The 22,416-nt window shown below is 40.5% G+C and overlaps 1 protein-coding gene across 1 annotated transcript; it reads right to left on the bottom strand.

Moving 5' to 3' along the window:
* Positions 1 to 19,176: 19,176 nt before the first annotated feature.
* On the bottom strand, positions 19,177 to 22,211 carry FGFBP1 (fibroblast growth factor binding protein 1). The gene is made up of 2 exons (XM_075750747.1): positions 22,152 to 22,211; positions 19,177 to 20,836 (listed from the first exon to the last, which is right to left on the bottom strand). The coding sequence occupies exon 2, from the start codon at positions 20,809 to 20,811 to the stop codon at positions 20,113 to 20,115; it is 699 nt and encodes a 232-aa protein (XP_075606862.1). The 5' UTR covers positions 20,812 to 20,836; positions 22,152 to 22,211; the 3' UTR covers positions 19,177 to 20,112.
* Between the last annotated feature and the right edge of the window lie 205 nt (positions 22,212 to 22,416).

Raw genomic sequence — 22,416 nt, 5'->3', positions numbered from 1 at the left:
TAATACAGTTTCACACTCTACTTAACCTCAGACTGAATATGAAAATACTTTCTAAAAATAACTCAGAAATTCATTCAACGTATGAAACTCCACATATACTCACCCAGGAGAGCGGAGGAAGGTCAGAGCACCTATCCTCCTTGGACTGTACTCTTCCTGCCTCACTCCATCTTGTACTTGGCTGGAAGTGAAACATCCTGTCTTCATCTGGAACACCAACGTCCAGACATGTTTGTTCTCAGCCATATTAGTTAAGAAAGATGACTGTTCTTATCAGTGGTTATGTAGTAAAATGTTAGGCAGCAAATTGTGTTTTTGAAAGCTGAGGTGCGCACTTAATACAGGCAACTGTGCTGGAGTAAATGACAGCTTTGTAACACGGGTGGTTGGCATGAACGTCGTCCCAGCAAAAAGTCTTTTAAAGGCATGTAAAAATGACCCACCTTAACAGGGAAACTGGGCAATACAAAACAATAAACACAATTAACATTAGGGAAATGAACTTGTGATTGCCTAGTTTCATTCTGACTGGTTATTCTGCTGCCAAGAGGGGCTGCAAATATTGTGGGTTTGCAGGTGGCTGTACTGGAGGGAGGGTGCAGGACACTAAGGGCTCATTTGCTTTTCCCCTCCTTGGCACTTGTTGCAAAGGGAGAAGCGTCAGTGCAGGTACTGTGGCTATCGCACGCTCTGGGTACGCCTCAGCTCCTGTTCCTAGTACCACTCCCAAAGCCCACAGAGCTTAATGTCATCTGCTACGTCCCACTGCTTGCCCTTAAGGAGGGAGCATTAATGTTGGCCCACTTTATTTATTAGTACAGATGTGCTGTATCTGGCCCACTAACACGCTCAGGTCTGTGCTGCTCAGATTGCGTACACAGCAGAACGCGATAGAGCTAATTTCCAAGTGAGGAGAAGCATTTTTATTATCCATGCTCGCACATTTGACATGCCACGCAGCCATGTCCTACCAGACACGTATAAGTCCAAATCTTACTGCTCTCCTGAAAATTTATAAACCAAAAAAATCCCGAATCAATACAAATTCCTAAATTCACAGAAAACTAAATAAAAGGAAAAAACCAACTATGCAGGTTTTTTCCACAACATGGAAGAAATGTTTCTTGCATAGTTTGAAACATGTTGGGTTTTGAAAATATGCTTTCGATCTGATGAAGGTAACCTCTGTCACAACTTGTTCAAGATAAATGGGCTAGCTTGTGCCCCAGGCCCATAGCAAACACTGCCAAAGAGCACTGCTCAGAAACCCAGGAGGAATCCGAGTTATTGTGTGAGATATAAGGTGATATCAACATTATGCACTCCCAGAACCCCACAGCGCTGGGAAAGCTACTTCTGTGACCCTATTACCACAGTATTGCTGCTCCTCCAGTCTTTGATGTACTTAACCTGATGAGACCCTGCATTTATTACACTTCTTTTTGAGCAAAGGGCACAACTGAAATACAGAAAGGTTTGTTCTCCTTGCTAGCCATCACTCAGCCTTGCGTGCTTACCATGAATCACAGTGATTTAAAACATGTCAGCCTCTCTTAGGATCAGGAGGCTCAGAATACAAACGGCCTGAACTCCACTTAGGTCCGTACACCTCGTGTTTGCTCTTGGCTGACCCCAGGTAGCTGCCCCCACACCTCACTTCAGTCTCCTGAATCTCCCTGCAGTCACCCTTCAGGGGCCACTAGCTCTCTCCATCACTTATGTGTAGGGATGTGGGTGAAATTAATGGCTCTGACTCTAGGTTTTCATTTAAAATAACAAGCCTTACAAGCCTAGAGAAAAAAATTGAAAACTGGAGACAAAGGTTTAAACGTGTGAAGGGCAACAAACCCTACCCTGCTGCAGCACTGCAGGGTCTATCAGGCAGAGGCAGAATTTTCACCTTGCTTGATTTGGGCTACCCTTCATGTGTGCACCTGGGAAGACTCCCTGATACTCACACCAGTGACCCTCAGACATTTTCTCTACACAAAAGAGCCCAGTAGAAAGCGTAGAAAAAGAAGATCAGCAAGCCTTCAGGTAGGAAGCCCTGCAAACAGGCTGCATCTCAGAATCTGTTTCTTAATATCATTTACAGGCTTAAGACAACAATTAAATGTTCTTAGAGGCTGATCTTTCCTATTAAATAGTTTGAAAGGAGTAGTGCACTGGCTAATCCAAAGAAAACACTGTGCATGTAAACCACGAAGGCTGGTAAAAAATAAAAACCAAATAGTATGGCTGAATGACAGAAGCAAAACCACAGAGAGTGCAACAGGAGGTGCAGTAGTGGAAGAAAAAGATACATAAAAGATCTAGCTATGTAGTTGGAGCGTAACGACCATACTGCCCACGTACCTATGACCATGGGATGTACCTCTACCTGTCCTCAAAGTCAAAGGGCTGGATTCAGCGTTTGACTAAGCCGCAGAGAGCTGTGCAGTCTTAAGCAGTCCCCGTGCAGCCTTTCCAGTTCACTCCTTTATCTTGCAGCAGCATCATCCCTCCGTTCTGCCAGCACAAATGTTTCCTGAAACTCCTGATGAACCAGGACAGGCGAACGGTTTGGGATAGTATTTTTTTTCTCTGCTTGGAAAAATAAAAGTTTATATTTAGCTGGAAAAGATGTGAATCAATGGGAGTTTTTTGTTTCAAACCGTACACGTTTATTCTCATTGTGCAGCGGGAGAGGGCAGCTGCCTGCTCACTGTTCCTCCTTTCTCGTGTGGCACCGCTTGCCCAAATCCAAAGAGCCAAGAAGCACGTAACACCAGGATCTGCTCCACACCAGCACATTTCACAGCAATACAGCTACCTTAACCCTCATTCATTTCACTACTGGGAGCTGGGCGTGCATTGAGGGAGAACAGAGTGGAGAGGGTTAAAATCCATACTAAATACTTTAGATGATAGGATTTGTGTCATTTAAGGTTAGTCACCTGATTGTACAGGCCTTATCTACAGTCAAAGGGACAACCAAGGCATCTCCTGAAAGCTGTTACCCTGCTCTGCTCTAGGGGGATGATGCACACTCTAACAGAAGCTTCTTATCCCTCCCCACTATGAAAGTTGCCTAGATTATTAGCTCAAATTTATAAAATTAGCTGTCAGGTGGCTAAAGTTGTATAAAATGAATCCAAATCATAAAATGATTCCCTGTGAGAAATATTCCCAAACAGAAAAGGACATCTAAACATCCTCTCAGTTAGAACAGATGAAAGGTTTTTGCAAAATATTTAAAATCATAATTTCACAATCCATTTTCTGAGTATGTAAAGCCACAATTCTAAAATTCGCTGACCATTTCAGGAACTGACTGTGTGATAATGCAGTCTTTCAAGCACATCAAATGCAACCAGTTAGAAAATCTAATACAGCGCTAGAGAAAAAAATGCTGTTATTAATCTGATACCTCCATTTCATAGGTTGTGTTCTACTGGCTGCCTCCATTTTCAAGACTGAGACCATATATGCTTGCTTTAGGGTTTTCTTTTTGTGCACATGCTGAGGTTAGATTTTTTTTGCCAATTTACTTTCAGCAACACAGCCATAATTGTTTGTGCCACGATGGCAAAAAGGCTTACAATTTCTTTCTTATTTCCTAATGGAGTAAAAATACAACAAGTGTAAATTATATTTACACCATAAATAGTTTAAAGGTAGCTTAAATGGTGTGGGGTTTTTTCTCTTATTGAAATTGAAAATCCAGAAATTAGTCAATATAGGAAAGTTACACTAATGGTTTGCACAGGACTGGGACAAACTCCAGGGAAAACTTTTTTTCCATTCCTACTGTTCTTGAAATACTAATCAAATCAATAGCACTGCACTGCAATTAGACCTGGGACTTCCGCAGCTGAAGTCTGAAACTTGGGAGCTTGACCAAAAGGTCTCCTGTCAGAGAACATTACCAAAATTACATTCTCTGTGGGTCAGACACGGAGTGGATGTGTAAGTCACTAAACAGTCAGTTGGAGCTGCACTGGGATAGATAATAAACTTCTTGACAATGAGGCCCTATGCAGAGCCATGTTTTTGTGCTATAATACCCTACATAGAACGTTAGGTGACCAGAAGGAGCCAGCTTTGCTTCCCCTGAAGTCAGACTTTCAACATCAGTATGTGGCTATATGTTTGTTTTACAGCAGGAAAACATTAAGAAAAGACTAAGAAGTGGTCTAGACAGACATAAATTACAGAAATAAACAAATTAGTAATATGGATAATAGCTCATTCCTTATACTAAAAATATTACTAAAAACAGGACGCAAGAAGACAGTGACAGTTTCCACAATTTTTCATCAGAGGCTCATAACTTTCATGAGTAATAGCAGACACTTCTGATATGTGACATGTGGGGCTGCTTCACGTGAGGAAGTGAAAGATTAACATACAGCTTGATAAGTTTAAGCAAGCCCGGGGATGCTTTAATCCTTTTTTCATTAATCAACTACATTTTCTTTTGGATAGGAATTCATTGCTAGGGCTACTAGGGACTTGCTATATGACACTGGGCAAACAATTTAATCTCCAAATTTGAGATTTCCTGCCTGAACGGGAGGAATGATAAGTTGATATTTTAAAATTTTAAGATTATGAGGGTTATCATAATGTCTAAGCTGATCCTATGAATACTACAGCTTTTTAGTTTCATCCTGTATCATGCCTCTGCTCTGTCCTCAAACCGTGCTTTAGGCTAATGCAACCTTTGCAGAGAGGCACTAGCCTCCTGCTCTCTGATAGCATGAGGCGATAAAGCATCCACGCTTCCCACGGTAAACTGTTCCAGTAATTAGTCAGTACCATTATTGGAAATTAATTTATACTTTGCTTGTATTCAGGTTCTAGCAACTTCTTCTTGTATCTGTATCCTGTGCTAAAGATCTTTTGTCTTGTGGGCAAGGCAAGCTTCTCCTCCTGAAAGTAATCCTTAATCCAGACACTTCTTTTTTTTTTTTTTTTTTTGTGAATTAAAGAGATTAAGCTTTGTAAACATGTCAGGATGATACATTTGCTAGAATCTTTGACTTTTTACTGCACCCTATCCCATTTTTTATTATTCTTGTAGTGCAAAGAGACATCTTATATCCTCTGCAGCATGTTGACTGTTGGATTAGACTGACATTCAATGAAATTAAATCCCTGCTTTTATTGTGTTTATCACTGATGAGTCAGTCATAGTACTCACGGGTTTGTTGGAACAAAGTCGAGAGGCAGATTCTCTACTACTGAAAACCAACTCAGTTGTTACTCTTAACAAGCAGAAGTGGGTGGACATTGTGGTCAAAATACTCAACTGCAGAAAAGGTTCAGGGAACCTCTCTTCCAACTATGTCTTTCATTTAATCTATTACACATATTAATTTTCATAACATTAATTAACACATTATGGCAGGCAAGATTTTTTTCAAATTTAACACCAGAATACTTTCTTATCATTCTACCATGGTTAGTTCATTATAAAATTATCTTTCCCTTTAATTATTAGCCCAAACATTCTGCCTTAATAGAACTATAACAAGTTGATATTTCTTTTCTAATCCAAGCATTTTGTCACTCCAACCTTCTTGAGAAAAAGAATTTCTACATAGCAATATACCTGCAAATACAAATTATGTGTATCAAGCTTTACTTATTACCTTTCCTGACAACAAAAAAGCCGTCACCATCATCAACATAACACTATCTCAATTTACCAAGAAAAGAACAACAATCCTGGCAAGTTAGAAAGCTCTTTGCCAATGTCTGAGATCCTTCCTAATCTAAACACTAAATTGAAGCACGGAAAGTCAAGGAAACATAGCTGTAGACCTGCTGATGCTCTATAGTCCTCTTTAACACCCCAACCCCGCTCAAGTGCCAGACATGTTCCACCTGACCATAATTCTACTCATTTTTCCTGTTTATGCCCAATTTCTTCTCCATTCCCCAGGAAAATGGAGACACGCGTAAGTAAAGCAGACAAAAGGCACAAGCATGTGGGCTGTGGGATATAATTGAACATTGAAGTAAAAAAGAGATTATTGACATTTCAAAGAAGAGGAGGGAAGTCACTTAATATTCCATGTCCTTTTGGTTTGGATTGCTCATGTTCACAGTCTCACAATATTACCTTAAAGTAAGCGGCACAGAGATGATGTATTGGGAGATGATTGATTTTGATCTGGTGATTTACAGCATGACAAATTGTATCAGTGCAAAAGTAATTGCTTTTTAATTACAATGTCAAAAATTATACAGTCCCATAACAGAAATACACCATTCTGCATTTCTAAAATCGCCACTCTTTTCCTTGACGTTATGTTCAATTAGCTCAGGCAAGGTTACTTTGGCCAAGTCTTGGCATTATAAAACTTGACACAGTAAATTAAAAATGGATAAGAAATTATTTATATATCTCCTCCAGTACTATTTTCAGCAGCACATGAGTTGTACTAAATATTAGTGACAGCAAAAGTAGAACGTGCCTGGGCTGTCCCATGAGCTGATAGGCACCTACTGGTCAATAAACCCACAGCAGAGTCTGTTGCAATGTCCTGAGCCAGAGATAAGAGTGTCATTACTATCTGAACTCAGTTAAAAGTCTGCTTAGTATTGACATGGATATTCCAGTTAATCATTACTGAGACAGAACCTGGCCTTTTGTGCTGCTTTGTCCCCAGTTCTGAGTCCAACCAGGAAACAGTCCAGCTCCCACACGTGTGCATGGAGCGGCACCCTTCATGTAGTGACTGTGCTACAGCAGCCCCATCCATGCCGTACCAGAATTCATCACGGACACCATTTTGAAGATCAGTGCTGGCAGTGAAAGACTACCCAGAGTAGGAGAGCACCAGCCATTCCCTGAGCCTGCTCCAGCGTCTCAGACCTGAGGAAGGGAAAACAGGAATCACTGTGGGAAAAAATCCCCCAGGGGCTGGATAGGAGCTCTGTCACCAGAGACCAAACTTTTCCCAGAAAGAAAAAGCTGAAGGAGGAGTGACAAAATGTGATGCATCATTGGTAGTGGTAAATTTTTCTTCCTGGTGTGATTGTCAGGATTTTCAGTTATGCCTAAGAATATGTAGGCCTTAGAAAAGGTTAATGCTTGGAAAAAAGTATATAATCTCTAGAAGGTTTCACCAGGCACACTGCAGCCATAACTGCAGTCTGAGGAGTGTGGGATTAGCCAGCTTCTCTCACTACTTACCCATTTAGCACCCAGCAATGCCCTCCAAACACCCGCATTTTTGTGATGCTCAGCATAATGGCAGATGGAGGGAATTTAAATCCAAATTCAGTGCCTGAATGAAATACTATAGATTTATTGGTAATATACATGTATTAGTAATTGTGATGACAGAATAGCATACTCAAGATATGAAGAACTTGTACTATTGTAATTATAGTTTTCCCCATCATGAATACAGTATCTTAACACAAAACTACAACTCTTTTTACCAACTGAAACAGAACAAACTGTTCTCTATAGAAAACATTGTTTCTTGGGATATTTCTGTCTGTAAAATTCACAAGATAGCCTCAGGTAAAGGCAAATACTACTGGCAAGTTTCTGGCAATAGTACTAAGCAAGTAATGGGTGAGTAATGTTAGATTTTGACCTGTCAGCTTCAGCTTTAATTTTATAATTTTATAATTTTATCATTTTCTGCAGACAGGACCAACATCAGCAGGTTCTGTGGACAATATGCTGCTTGTAAAGCATGGGATTATTTTATGAGTTTTGGGTCTTTCATGGAAATAGCACAGGAATAACAGAAACTCAATCTGTGACCTATAGGACCTTGGACAATAGCACACATCAAAGGTATGCGTCTAAGTTGCAAGTAGCACAGATAAGATTAGCATTGGTATCACAGATTCCTGAAGCTGCTCCAGGCTTATCGCTGATTTCTGTGTTTCCTCTAAAAAAACTACCGTACTTGACTCTGGTTGCAGATGGCATGTGAAACAACACCAGAATGTCCAGAATTTATTAACATACTATGCCTGTGCTGTTTTCCTTTGGCTCTGTTTGAACTATTACATGTTCAGAATCCCAGGTAAATGCCTGAAGTCCTCACAGAAATCCATAACACTTCTTGATGGAGAAAGAGATGAAGTTTAGGCAAGTCCACTCACATTGCTCTTTAGTTTATTTCCCCAAAGGAAAATCAAGCTGCAACACATTTCTCTTTTCCCCTAACTCTGCAGTATTTATTATAACAGGTTTCTGCTCTATTGCTAGCAAACAAGGTATTCGCTATCGTCATATAGCCCTTCTGGTTGAGAATGACTGTGCAGGATTGCTGGCGAGTTAAACCCATGCCTTCTGCAACACTGCTGGGCATCACCATCACTATTGCTCTGCTGCTCCTCGTTATTTCCCATCTTATTCCTGTCCCAGGCCTTGTCACTGCTGATCCAAAAAGCCAACAGCTTTCCTTATCAGGATACTCTGTGCTGCTACTTGCAACTAAACAATGCAAAGATTTGGTTAGTATGCAGTCCAACATGTCCCTCATATATCTTGAGGCACTTCATCTTTCTTCATTATCAGATGATATATAATGAATGAATAATGAAAAATTGTAGGCTTTTGACTAAACTGAAGTCTTAGGCATGACTGTTTGAGTATTTAATTCCACATTTGATCCATATCTTCATATGAATGGCCATTATACCAAATGCTTAGCAGCAGGTACCATTGCTTCATCTTGTTATATTATTACTGCTCTTTGATTTTTTCCAAAATTTTGGGCAAAGGCTGAATTTTTTATATGTACACCTTTGTGATAACTGCAGGACTATTCCAACAGCATTTAAGCTGAATTCATGTCTTCCCTACAGTGGCAAGCACAAGTAAAGTTCAGCTGCAAGGCACACGGAAGGGACTCGCCTCCATCTATGGGAGCTCACTTGGAGCATGCTGTTTGGTTTCCAAGGCAGGATGGATACTGCAGACCTGCTCAGCTGAGAGCATAGTCTTGAAGTCTAAAGCAATGGTGGGGCCAAGGAAGTTATTTCTTTAGTGCAACATACAGAATTGAGTGATTGAAATTGGATGTAGAAGACATGAAACTTTTTGAATTGTACAGAAAATTGAAGTCATGGCATGTGCATTTTGAAAGTCTCCACACAATGGTGGCCGGGATTGCCAGCTTGTTTCATTTACTGCATCCACTGCTCAAAGATTTTGAGATGCTGACCACAAAAGAGGCACATTAATTTCCTCAGGGGTGAAAAAGGATATTTTTCAAGCTCCTTTTCCAAGCTGAATCTTACCTGGCAGCTCACCAGTAATGAAGCCTTCATCATGCCGACTTCACTGCATACTAGCATCTCAATGGGAGGTCTCCTCAAATCTCAGTGAAGTTGGTTTCTGGAAAGAGCAAAGAAAGCATTGTTCAAATGTGCTGCTTGTTGCCAGATAGATGCATATCCAATGTGCAATAAATCAACTTGGTACAAGAGGAGCACTGGTAATTGTTTTTCTACAATGATTTTCAAAGGAGATTTCTTTTATACCTCCACTCAGAAGCCCCTGAGGCCCCTGAATGATCTGCACTGCAACACACTGCTCAGATTGTGCCCATTATTTGTTGTTTCCTGTGCACCAGCAGTATGTGTGTTTGGTGATTTAGTAGAAAGAGCACTACACACCCTCCATCAGAGCTCTGAAGCATAATTCAGTTACCTCTAACTCATCAGCTGACAGATCAAATCCTAAGACTTACAGATTCCATGAAAATATCTTTTCTTATGACATTCAGAGTTCAGAGGTCAAGTTTTAGACCCTATAGATTGACTTCTAAGGACCAGAGGCATAGAATCATAGAATCATAGAATGGTTAGGGTTGGAAGGGACCTCAAAGATCATCTAGTTCCAACCCCCCTGCTGCATTTGGAAACATTTATCACCACAAATAAAGGAGAGAAAATAGGACCACAGGACTGTCTAGTCTCAAAGGCGTTTCTAACAAACAGCAGATATGTTGTAGTCTCTTGCACACCTGCAATTGGTAGATGAAATCTGAGGTGACTATGACGAGCAGTCACTCATCATAGTTGATTGCAGTAACGAGAACATTTAAACTAGTGGGAACAAGCCTAAAGAAAACAAACATTTCAAGTGTTACTACAAACAGTGAAGTCTGTTTCTTTCTATACTTAAATTAGGAAGGATATTGTGACATAATAGCAGGCATTGGGTGAGACTATTGCTCACTACCAATGATCAGTGTGAGCTCTAGGCTACAAGGGAATGACACCCTTAAGAACTTCCCGTCATCAACAACAGTCAGGAGCGAGCAGTGTGGGAATAACACTCCATGGTAACTGGAAGTCCCAGTCACAATACCAGCCAGAATGAATACACTGAGATCTTTTTAGGCTCACAACTATTTTACATAATTTATATAGTTTCTGTAAGCATAAAATTTTAAGTTGCCTTTTTCCATACATTTCTGCTCACATGACTGGTTATATAATTGTCCTGGTTTCAGCTGAGAGGATTGATTTTCTTCATAGTAGCTAGTGTGGGGATATGTTTTGGATTTGTGCTGGAGACAGCATTGATAATATAGAGATGTTTTTGTTCTATGGACTTATTGTTGAGCAGTGTTTACACGGGGCCAAGGCCTTTTCTGCTTCTTGCACTGCCCTGCCAGCGGGATGGCTGGGGGTGCACAAGAAGTTGGGAGGAGACACAGACAGGACAGGTGACCCAAACTGACCAAAGGGATATTCCACACTATATGACATCATGCTCAGTTTATAAGGAGCTTGGGGGAAGGGGGGCAGGGGGCGGCAGCGTTAGGAGCGATGGTGTTTGTCTTCCCAGGTCACCGTTACACGTGATGAAGCCCTGCTTTCCTGGAGATGGCTGAACACCTGCCTGCCCATGGCAGCAGTTGTGTCTTGTTTTCATGAAGAAACCTAAAAAATATGACACTTCTTTACATTAACAAAGAGAGAGCTGTTGACAGTAAATTTTTGTGTCTTTGCTACTTTCTCCTTTGGTCCTGTTTTCAGTTATTCAATTATTTCTATTTGAAAGCAGTTAACTATTTGGCCACCTCGGGCTTACTGGTCAATAGTAAATTACAGTAGCTATTTCAAAGAATAAAATTAGTCCTAATGATAGGCTATTAGCCAAATTTACTTCTCAGGAGTACTTATGTCATTCCAGAGGAGCTCCATTAGTATTGATTAGACGCGTGTCCGTGAAAACAGTGGTTTTGTATAAATGTGTGGACCTCAGGAGGAAAACACAGGCCCTCTCAAGAAATACAAATACAAAGTTTTCAAATGCAAATGAGAAGCCAAATTCAACATTCATTTGGCAAGGGATAGGAAGGGTGATGTGTAGACTGGTGCTCTGTAGGAAGGTAAGTTAGTTTTCATCTCTAAGTAAACCTTGTCCTGCTTCCAAAAACTGAAGCCAATATACTAATGGAAATGTTAGCTATAGTCTTCCCAGAACTGTCTACAGGAGCAAGCATGGGGCAAATCCAGATGAACCATGCAGGCATGAGCTGGTATCATCAGCTCCTAATTAAAGCCTCAATTCTGTCATCAAGGTGACCTCAGTGCTGCAGTACTAGGTACAAAACCAAACCAAACCAGAACAAAATTAGGAAAAAGAAATGCCTACAGTTTTTAAGGGGAAGGGCTCAAAAAAACAACAAGCACCTGCCAGTTCAGAAGTTTGTAATGTCTCACCAAGCTTCACTAAACCTGCTCTAATACAATTCTGGTTTGGGGTTGTTTGGTTTGGGTTTTTTGGTTTTTGGTTGGTTTTTTTTTGGTTGGTTTTTTTTTTCATACACCCCTGACTCATATTTCATCTATTCTTCTTAGAGAGGAAGGAGACATAAATTTGTGTGACGTGCTTCTGGAGTGATCCTGGTTTATGTATGTCTTCTTTGGTTTTTTTCATTGTCCCAAAAGTCTGTAAAACAAGTTGGTACTTGAATATCCACCTGAAGATAAGGGGTAGGCTCATAATGTCAAGCAAGAAATATTATATATGACAGCAGTGGCATCCCGCTAAACATTGCCAGCTTTTGAAAAAGGAAACTCCACTCGAACTTGTTTGGAAACGTACTCCAAAAAAAAACTACATACTCAGGTTCTGAGAAGTCCTTTTAATACCATGACAGCTCTTTGCTATACTTTTGGAAGTAAAATTATTGTATGTTAAAATAGGTCTTTTTTTTTTCCCCCTCCCCCTTCATAATGTAGCAACATACGCTATTCTTCAAAGCCTTTTAATTATGAGGATAGAACTTTTTTTAATATGTTTTTATGAGCTGAATATTATATACTTTTATACTCTGAATAAAATACAATGAAATCAAAGTAGACATAAATTACCGGTCTATGTTTTCTGTGAGTTATATTTTTATTAATTACTAAGCGTCACACCTACAGAATCTCATGTGATAATTACTTAGCATTTCTTTTGCATGTACATTTTTTCTCCTTTTAGTTTGAAAAAAACAAGTCAAGTTTACAAATGTCATTTCTATTAATACTGCTCCCACTCCATTGCCTGGAACCTCTCCCTGCATTTTACCAATTTGAAGCACGTAAAAGTCATAGGGCACTCTTGTCAGATAAAGTTAGAATGTAATTTTTAAGGGAGTAAATAGGGCCTTTGTATTTGGCATTTGGGTTTTGAACTGCTGTTGTGGACTTGGCTGTGTTTTTAAGCCTGGCTCATATTAGGAGGGCTGGACTATTCCTTTATTTGAATGAAAGCTAAGATACTCACGTTTTCACAGGATTCTATGGGTTGTAGTATAAAAGAAACATCAAGCACAAGAACATCCAAGATAAATACATTGGATAAGGAGATTGATTCTAACTGTTAACATTAACTCTCTAAAATCAGCAGATTTCCTGCTCTTGTTTTTACACCCTCACTTTTAATTTTCCCTTTGCCTTCTCTCTAAATAACAGTTGGAAATTGCCGTAACAACTGGTCTTCCTTCAGGCTTGGGGAACTTCAATAAATATCCTCCCAGCTCCCTGCCTAAGTAAAATCACCACACCTAAATATTAGCAGTCAGAGCTCAAAGCAGTTTAAGGTGGTGAAAAAAAGCTGCATCTGATTGAAATTCTAAGAAGAGTTTGGGCTTTACCTAGCTGTACACTGGCCAGGATATCATCAGCTAACATCTTCACCCTTACAATGTTAGTGACCTGGGAGCTCTAACGACCCCGTACAACCAGCACCCTGATTGTTAACCCAAGCGGAGTGTTGTTAGACTGAACATCCCATCTGCAGCAGCACATGCAACCCTTAATGCTTTGATTGAGTATTTTTTCAGATACAAGATTTCATCTGAAATCACACCCCAACCAGCATCCCTAATGTCACAGCTTTTCTCTGTCTGCAAACTGACCTCTTTAGCTCACTTCTGTGTCATCTGCACATGTGAGGAATAGAGTCTCTGAGATCAACACTTAACCGGAGCCCTCCCTATAGGACGCTGAGGTCCGTAGGCTGCCACATGTACAGAGCAAAGATCATGTTCATGCCTGCAGGCATAAGAGAGACAAGACACAAAATTCCCTGGAAGCTTGCACTGCAGGGAAGAACTGCAGCCATCCTTTGGAGAGCCCTTTGGAACAAGGAGCAGGAACAGAGTTGCCAAGGCACGTACATCTGTAGGCATTCAGATGCTGTGGAGTAGCCAAAAAGCAGTCCGAGATTTTTCCAGGGAATCACCCCACCTCGAGAGTGACTCTAGAAACCACATCACCTTCAGGCAATAGATGTAAAGGTAGCTCGTATTATATAAATAATATTCTATTATCTAAACCTACTCATTACATATAATTAGTGCACATATTATGGATGTATAGAACACATTCCTGTTACAGATAATATTGTAACTCCTGGATTTTACGATTCATCTTAAGATCAAACGTTCTGGCTGACTGGAACAACTCTCCCCTTCCTTGGCACACACAAAGCACCACAGAATGCTTATATGTGCACACTCACAGACAGTTTTGAACATGTTGCAGGCTCTCATTGTATAACAAAGTCCCTTTGATGTGTGTGTCTGTTGCTTGGAAATCAGTGCGAGACTTCCACAGCCCACTGGGAGCTTCAGGTTAATTAAGTCTATTGTTCCTACATGGGGCCTGGTATGATCAGTGACTGAGGCAGCCAGGTAGCAACAACTTGTTGGGAAGTCTTCACAGTTCTTCCACCTACTCATTATCACTTTGTCTTAAAACAACTTTCTGGTGGTGTCAATAAGCAACTTTGGAAGAAGTTCTAGTAGCTGAATAAAACACATACTTTACATGGATAGGAGCATTTTTCCGGAAAAACCTGTTACATAAATCCTTGTTAAGGAGATAAGCTAGGCCCTAATGCATCCTCTTCTGCTAGTAGTAGCTTTACAAACAGGTAAAAAGCTTTGTGACACAACCAGTCCTCTGTCTTTATGTGTGATCCCATATTGTCTCACTACAGTAATGGCAATGGAAGGAAGTTCCAGCCAGGGATGGGATGGTGACACCACCCTAGAGACAACTTTGCAAGGAACCTTTGCAGACTGGAATCTGATGAATTTCCCATCCTTGAAGCTGGATTTTTCTGTATCATCAGTTCCCAGTGTGCTAATCAAAGTGGTATCGTTCTTGGAAATAGCCTAGGGGAACAAAGAATACAATATATTGAAATAGAATGAAAACCAGGCAAAGGCATGGGTGAGGTGCAGCAGCTACCAACAAGTATAGAGCTGCCTTGCTCAAGGCAGCATCAGAAAAAAATAAGGTAAAGGTGGAAAAGGGAGTGGAATTTATTATCTAGGTTCAGCTACGTCTACATGGATTGAGCACAGCAGTGTAAAATGTGTCTTGCCTGAACACTCAGTCTCTGCTATGGTTGGTCAAATTCAGGTGAGGTGATATCAGGCGGTAGGTACTCATTGGCCCCCTCAGGGGAAGAGGAGGGTAGGGCACTCCTGGAAGCAGGAAGGTTGAGTCACTCAGCTCTATTCTCCTACAAGTAGTCGCGCAACATAGGAGATTAGATATGTAATCTGTACTGTCGCCAAAGTGGTAAATGAATAAAGGAGATTGCAAAAGGAACGGAAACTCATTCAAATGAAATTGTGTGTGAAAGCGAGAAGAAAATACACTGCAGAAAATAATAAAAGAATAAAAACTTTATAAGTTAAAGGAGCTGAAATTTTACAGATTCTTAAGTAGTACTGCATTGTCAGAGCTTTTTGCTGGGCATTAACAATGTCTCCCTATTTCCTAGTGAATACAGAAATACTTCTAAAATTTTCTAGATAAGACTGTCACATATGAGGATATAACTTTGGAAAAACTCTTAACTTTCATTTTTTTCTCTCCCCTGTTATAAAAAAATCCATTTTTGACTCTCCAGAGTTTTGTGAGAGTTTGTGAATTTGTGGGAGTATGTGGGGATTGGGTCCACCTAAAAAGATCATCCATAGTCTAAAGCAGTTACCAAATGTATACATATTCCACATTGCAAGAGCAGGGAAACTCACTGAAACTTCTTTATCTTTGAAGCTAGAATGAGTTTCCTGTCTTCAAAAGCCCTATCCTTCTTTCCAAATAAGTATTCAAATCATAATACCCAGAGTTGTCTGGAGAAACAAACTATATGGCCTAGAAAGTAAGCTACTTTTTCCCAAAGATACTCCTAACAATTTAAAAATACCTAGAAGTTAGTTGGATATTTTCAAGACCAAATACATGTAGTTCGTGTGCAGAATGATCTAATCATGAGGTGTGAGAAAGGAACTCTGAAGACCTCTGTCAAGTTCCTGATTCAGCCACTGATTTTCTCCCCATGACTGTCAAGGTGATCCAGCCTTCCTATACCTCATTTCCCAGGTGTAAAACAGGGTTGATTTTTCCATAACTCACGTTGATGCTAAGAAAGCAGAGATCCTTATGTTTTCAATGTGGTAGGACAGAGGGCTGGGGCTGCACAGACATAATTGAAATCCATTCATTGTTTTCCTTCACTGTGTTCCTTCTTGCCCTGCTATAGAAGGTGTTGGAAAAATCACTACCACCTTTATTCCAAGTTATTCAAACATAAGTTTTGACACAATGACGACTGGTGCACCTGGGGAAAAGAAGTACAGAATAGAGCTCAGCTGTGAACTTTTTCATAATGACCACAGATCCTAAGATGAAGAATGGTAGGAAATGTTTTCTTTATCCTAACCAGCCTGACTCCAGAAGCACCAAAGTTATACTGACCCAACTGGCTCTGTAAATGCCCATAAGAAAGCGACTCATATGTAATTGCTGTCAGTGATTGCTTTGTAAATGTAGGACTGAAACACAAGGCTTGGTAAGTGGAATGAGAACTTAGATGCACTTAGTCCTAGACTTGTGGTCTGTGCAATTACAGAAAAGGCTGCTCATGAATTTAGTCTCCAGATATATTTTCCTCAGACCCTGCTATTCTGAAATGTGCCCTTCTGAAGAACAGCTAAAACTACATACCCACAGAAGTTAAAAAATCCATCCTTTGGTTGAGACAGTTTTGAGATCTGCATTCTCACATTAGCCCACCTTCCAAGGAAAAAAGCTGCATGGAGATCTCCTTTTTCTCCTGATGCTCCACACTGTCCTTGTAGGATACTGGAATAACTGCATGCATCGTAGGTGAAATGCACCTGGGAACTGTTGAGGTTGAGCACATTTTCCTCCTGCAAATAGCCGTGCGTGAAGATAAAATCTGTCCTGAAAGAAATCAAGAAGACGAAGCAGCAGAAATGTAATACATCCCTGGAGAGGAGCGTGCAGCTCCAGCACGTGGGTCCAGGCGCTGACAGTCCTGCACGCAAGATGTAACTCACAGCTCTGGAATCTTGGGTTGGAATTTGCTCAGGGATATGTCACTGGCTCCGTGTGCCTGGCTGGCTGGCAGCCAGAGGGAGAGCAGTGCCTCCTGGCAACCCGGAACAGGGCGGATCGCACTTCAGGCAACAAAGTACTTACTGCAGTACTCATGAAGGTAACAGCAGCTCAGGGTAGTTAGGACTGGACATTTTCCAAAACATCTGGAGCAACTGAGCCTCTTAAGCCAGCCCAGCCCAATGCTCTGGTTGGGATCCGGGACTGTTATGCAGGTATTTGTATACTGGATTAGGTATTCGATAATTAATTGCTACAGTGTATGAATGCTTGAGCCAAATGTGTGCTCCTAATCCTTCCTCTGCATCTTTTGACTTTCTTATCTCAACGATCTCCTAATGAGAAGTGGTGTAGGCCAACACACAAAGTGTCTAGCAGCTGGAACTCACTTGCACTTTCAATACTTACATATCTACCTTAATAAAAGGAACTGGTAGCTGGTTTTCCACCATGCTTGGCACCAGAATGGCTTCCAGCCTCCACAGGAGTTAGTACTGATGCCCCTTTTTATTGGAATTTTGCTTTGCTGTGGGCATCAGTCCAATAAAATTTATCTTGCACAGCCTGGTAATATCCAGTGTTTCCACAGGGTGTGCAGAGGCTGGAACTTCAGTAAAAAGAACCTCCTTCTTTTTTGCCATTCAAACTTGGTAAAATACAGCCGAATCCTTCTCAAACACAGTTTGCCTGACTAATAGCAGCATGCCACGTTCAAGACATCAGTCACATAGAGATCACAATATTATAAGTAGCAAAAAACCATAAATGAATATTAAATGAAGTACTTATGAGAGCCATCAGAACACTGTCCTCTTTAAAATACTGTGGCTAATGTCCAAGCTGATGCCACGTCTTCCTCCCCACTCTGTCAAAATCATTTCAACCCTGTGAAAGAAGGCTTGACACCTACTACCAAGGAAAAAAAAAAAAAAAAAGCAAAGCTGTGTGTTTATCTTATTGAGGAATTCCATCCAAATGTAAGTATTTTTGCTAAGTTATTCTTCATTGCAAAGAAAATACTAACTGATATTAAATAATGGCATGGGCCTTTATTGCTGTAGCAACAAGACAGAGTAGCATGGCTACAAACTCTTCAGAAGAGATAGGCAAGGAAGGAGAGGCAGTGGGGTGCTCCTTTATGTTAAGGAGTGTTTTGATTGTCTGCAGCTTGACAATGGTGATGATCAGGTTGAGTGTTTATGGGTAAGAATCAGGGAGATGGTCAACAAGGCAGATATCATGGTGGGAGTCTGTTATAGACCACCTATCCAGGATGAAGAAGCAGACAAAATATTCTATAAGCAGCTCGGCGAAGTCTCACAATCGCTAGGCCTTGTTCTCATGGGGAACTTCGACTAACCAAACATCTGCTGGAAATAAAATACAGCAGAGAGGAAACAGTCCAGGAGGTTCCTGGGGTGTGTGGAAGATAACTACCTGACACAGCTGTCAGTGAGCCAACTAGGGAAGGCACCCCGCCTGTTGCTTGTGAACAGAGAAGCATTTGTGGGTGATGTGACAGTTGGAGGCTGTCTTGGGCACGGCAATCACAAAATGATAGAGTTTTTGATTCTTGGCAAAGTAAGGAGTGGGGTCAGCAGAACTGCCACCTTGGACATCTGGAGAGCAGACTTTGGCCTGTTTAGGAGTCTGGTTGGCAGAGTCCCTTGGGAGGCAGTCCTGAAGGGCAAAGGAGTCCAGGAAGGCTGGACGTTCTTCAAGAAGGAAATCTTAAAGGTGCAGGATCAGGCTGTTCCCATGGGCCAAAAGACGGGCTGGTGGGGAAGAAGACCGGCCTGGCTGAACAGAGAGCTTTGGCTGGAACTCAGGAAAAAAAGGACCGTTTATGGCCTCTGGAAAAAGGGGCAGACAACTCAGGAGAACTACAAGGATGTCGTTAGGCTATTCAGGGAGAAAATTAGAAGGGCTAAAGCCCAACTGGAACTTAAACTGGCTACTGCAGTTAAAGACAATAAAAAATGTTTCTATAAATCCATTAGCAACAAAAGGAGGGCTAAGGAGAATCTCATCCTTTGCTGGATGCGAAGGGAAACAAAGTGACAAAGGATGAGGAAAAGGCTGAGGTACTTAATACCTTCTTTGCCTCAGTCTTTCATAGTAAAACCAGCTGTTCTCTGGGTACCCAGCCCCTGGAGCTGGAAGACAGGGACGAGGAGCAGAATGAAGCCCCGATAATCCAAGGGGAAATGGTTAGCAACTTGCTACGCCATTTAGATACACACAAAATCTCTATTCTTGTTGAGTTTGGATTTCTTTTTTTTTTTTTTTTTTAAATACAGATGAAGTTTAATGAATAGAAAAGCATTTATTAGTGTTGTCCATACATAAAGATAACAGACATTGGAACTTCAAAAGAACATACAGGCAGTGTTGAGCACAAGTGCTTTAGCTGCTTGAGTAAGGGGTCCAGTCCAGGGTGTATGTACAGACTTGCATAAGACATTTTAGCTCCACATCTCTGTTTACCTATCAGAAAATGAATACAATGTGCTTCATACAATAGGAGAAAAGAGAGAATTGAAGTTTGCAAAGTTTTCTGACATCCTTTGATGAGATTGGAAAGCTGAAGCTTTGCAAAATTATGGAAAAAATCTGGAAATCTGTTGCCCTTCATGATCACAATGAAGAAAACCTAATGATAATGTAGTTTCCTATCAAAACATTGCTTGCACTGGCTGAGAAAGCTGAAGTCTGCAAAGCTGCAGAAGTATTTTAAAAACTGCTTTATAAGCAACACTTTGCCTAGATCCTGTGAAAGATCAATGTTTGACAAAGGCTTAGCACTTACAGAGAAATCTAGTTAAACAGAGAGAGACAATATTTGAGGTTTATCTTTCTCAATATTTTTTACGTCAACAGTATTGTACATAACCAAGAAGTGCATAGCACTGAATTCATCACTTTGGCTAGCACAGCTCAAAGAGGGGCAAGGAGACCACTTATATACTTCTGTGTAGAGTATGTAACATCCATTGGTAACACTTGTGTAGCAATTTACGTGCAAATAAAATCTATATCTTCAACTATGTCAAGTGTAGTCTGTTGTGTATATACAAAATCAGAAAAATATATTCCTTTTTTTTATATACACTATATAACATGAGAATAAAATCTGGAATAGTTTGCAGTAATTTAGATGAGACCAGAACTTTCACGGTGCAGAGCTTTAGAAACACTTCCTCAACACTTTTTATCTTGCACCATTGTGATAAAAAAGTTGCAGAGAGAAAGCAAGCTTTCTGGACAGTATTCCTCAGCCACCTTTTTCTGATCAATATAATCTACATCTTCAACACAGTCTTGAGGACTGTGTTCTAGCTTTTTTTCAGTCACAGAGACAGCTGCTGGAGTCTGCACATGAACTGTGTTCCCTTTTGCAGAACCCACCAATGCTACTAGGCTTGAGCGGGTCAACTTGAGATGAGCGCTTTGTGGACCTTTCCTACATACTTTAGATTTCAGGACACTTTTGGGGTCTTGACAGATCTGCTTTTGCTTCTTTAGGGATCGAGAGACTTGTTTCCAGTAGGATTTCTGGTTTGCTGCATACTGTGGACAGGTGGAAGGGTCTCCAGAGAATTCGCACCAGAACTTGCTGTTACCATGCTTGCACTCTACGTGCACAGTAGGAGCATTCATGTTGGTCACTGCCCAGGTGCATTCAGCATTTTCTTTGGTTTTAAACTTGCCTTTAGGAGATGATTTTCCTCCTTTTGACTTCTGCCCTTTTTCATGTTCTTGATTAGATTCAGGTTTTTTCCCACTGTCTTCTATGCCTTGTCTTCCCTTTTTTCTTTCCTTCTGTCTTTCACAGTTGGCTAGTAGCATCTGGGAGACCAGAATCAACACACAAAGGAGTCCAAAGCTTTTGATCCTCATGGTCTCTGTTTTCCTTGTTATTTGCCTTCAAAACAAACAAACAAAAACATAAAAACATTTTCACTTAATGCTGAACTCCATTTGACAGTTGCAGTACTTCAGACATAGTATTGCACTGCTCTTTGATACCTATTAAAGTTATGTTACTGGCAAAATCCTCCGCCCTTTGTGTGAATAATACCCAATTTCTAGAACCATTACTTATTATCCTTGAGAACTGTAGATGGCTATGGAGTAAGTCCTTCTGATCCAGTTACTTAATTACCTATGCAATGTGGAACAGAAAAGAGTCACTCCCAGGACATGCTACTGCCCAGTGACTGAGGTACCTTAATTAAAATCTCTTCTGCAGTCAGAGAAGGAATTTGAACCTGCGATTTGTCAATCTCAGATGGATATCTCAAGTTATAGCATATAAAGCTGTTGTTGTTCCCATGACCTCCCATCTTGTGAGTGGCACATAAGCAATTTGACTCCAACCTCTGGCTTCTCTTCAGAAAAATGCCAGGCAGAAAGGAAGCCATTTGTTTCAAGTTGAGCAGAATTATTTCTTAGGCATCCTGAAAATTGTCTTAATTCTCTGGTTATGCCAGTATTTCAGTTTTCTGTTGAAAAGAAAAAAATATAGTAGTCTTTCCAGACACCAAAAAAGTAACTATTGGTGCATTCTTTACTGCCTTGCCTGCTAACAGAACTACCTTTTTGCTTTCGAAGATACCTGCAGTGTACTGGGATGTGTCTAAAATTACCAAACTCAAGGGCCAAATATGCAACTTCAGTTTTGAAATGTAGCTAGTTAGCAAATTATTATCAAGCTGACCCCTGCAACTGCACAGAACACGTTTATTTCTGTAGGTGTTTCTCTTTATGGAGCAGCTTTCAGGATCAAGCATATCATAACAGTAGAGGGTTTCAATCTGGCATTTAGTTGATTAGATCCCTAAATATATTTTTCAGATGCTTCCATCATAGCCATTTCTGTAGCCAAGTATCCATTTTAGAAAGCAGAAATTAATCTACAGGCATGCTTATAAGGAACCTATTGCAACATTCATCTATCTGCAAATACCTTCACTTATATAAATTTAGAATCTAGAATACATAGGTAGCAGCAGCTGTGAGCAGGTCCTGCTTTTGCATAGTGCTTAGTTGTCTTGCTTCATGCCTTATACTATACACAGAGATTTTCACTCCATAAAACCCTCTTTAGAGAACATCATTTAGTACTTACATTTCTGTTGCAAATACAGCGACTAATAACATTAAAATGAATAATGATGTGACAGAAACCTTCTGTTGCAATTGAAACAGTGAAAAAGTAAGATAACCAAAAGACATACCTTGCACAGGGCTTGGAGATACTCAAATGCAACTCCTGATGCAACTCGTCTCTTTCAAAAGAATCAGAGCTACTTGTAAAAGCAGCGTGATATTTATAAAGGCGGAGACACACCTTCAGGTCTCCAGGAAGACTATTACAACACAATAGGATACTGCAGTGCCATGTTCATTTTCCTCTGACACACCTCCTTGGAAAAATGCCAGTTCTCATTCTTAGCACAAAAGCAAAAAAACAAACCCAACAACCCAGCAACCAGCTATGGT

Source organism: Balearica regulorum, chromosome 4, assembly GCF_011004875.1.
Source record: "Balearica regulorum gibbericeps isolate bBalReg1 chromosome 4, bBalReg1.pri, whole genome shotgun sequence".
NCBI lineage: Eukaryota > Metazoa > Chordata > Aves > Gruiformes > Gruidae > Balearica > Balearica regulorum.
Note: the sequence above shows the minus strand (reverse complement) of the source record. Positions and strands in the feature narration are given on the sequence as shown.

Excerpts from the sequence above, each read along its gene's own strand:
- FGFBP1 (XM_075750747.1), bottom strand. The coding sequence starts at position 20,811 with ATGAGGATCAAAAGCTTTGGACTCCTTTGTGTGTTGATTCTGGTCTCC.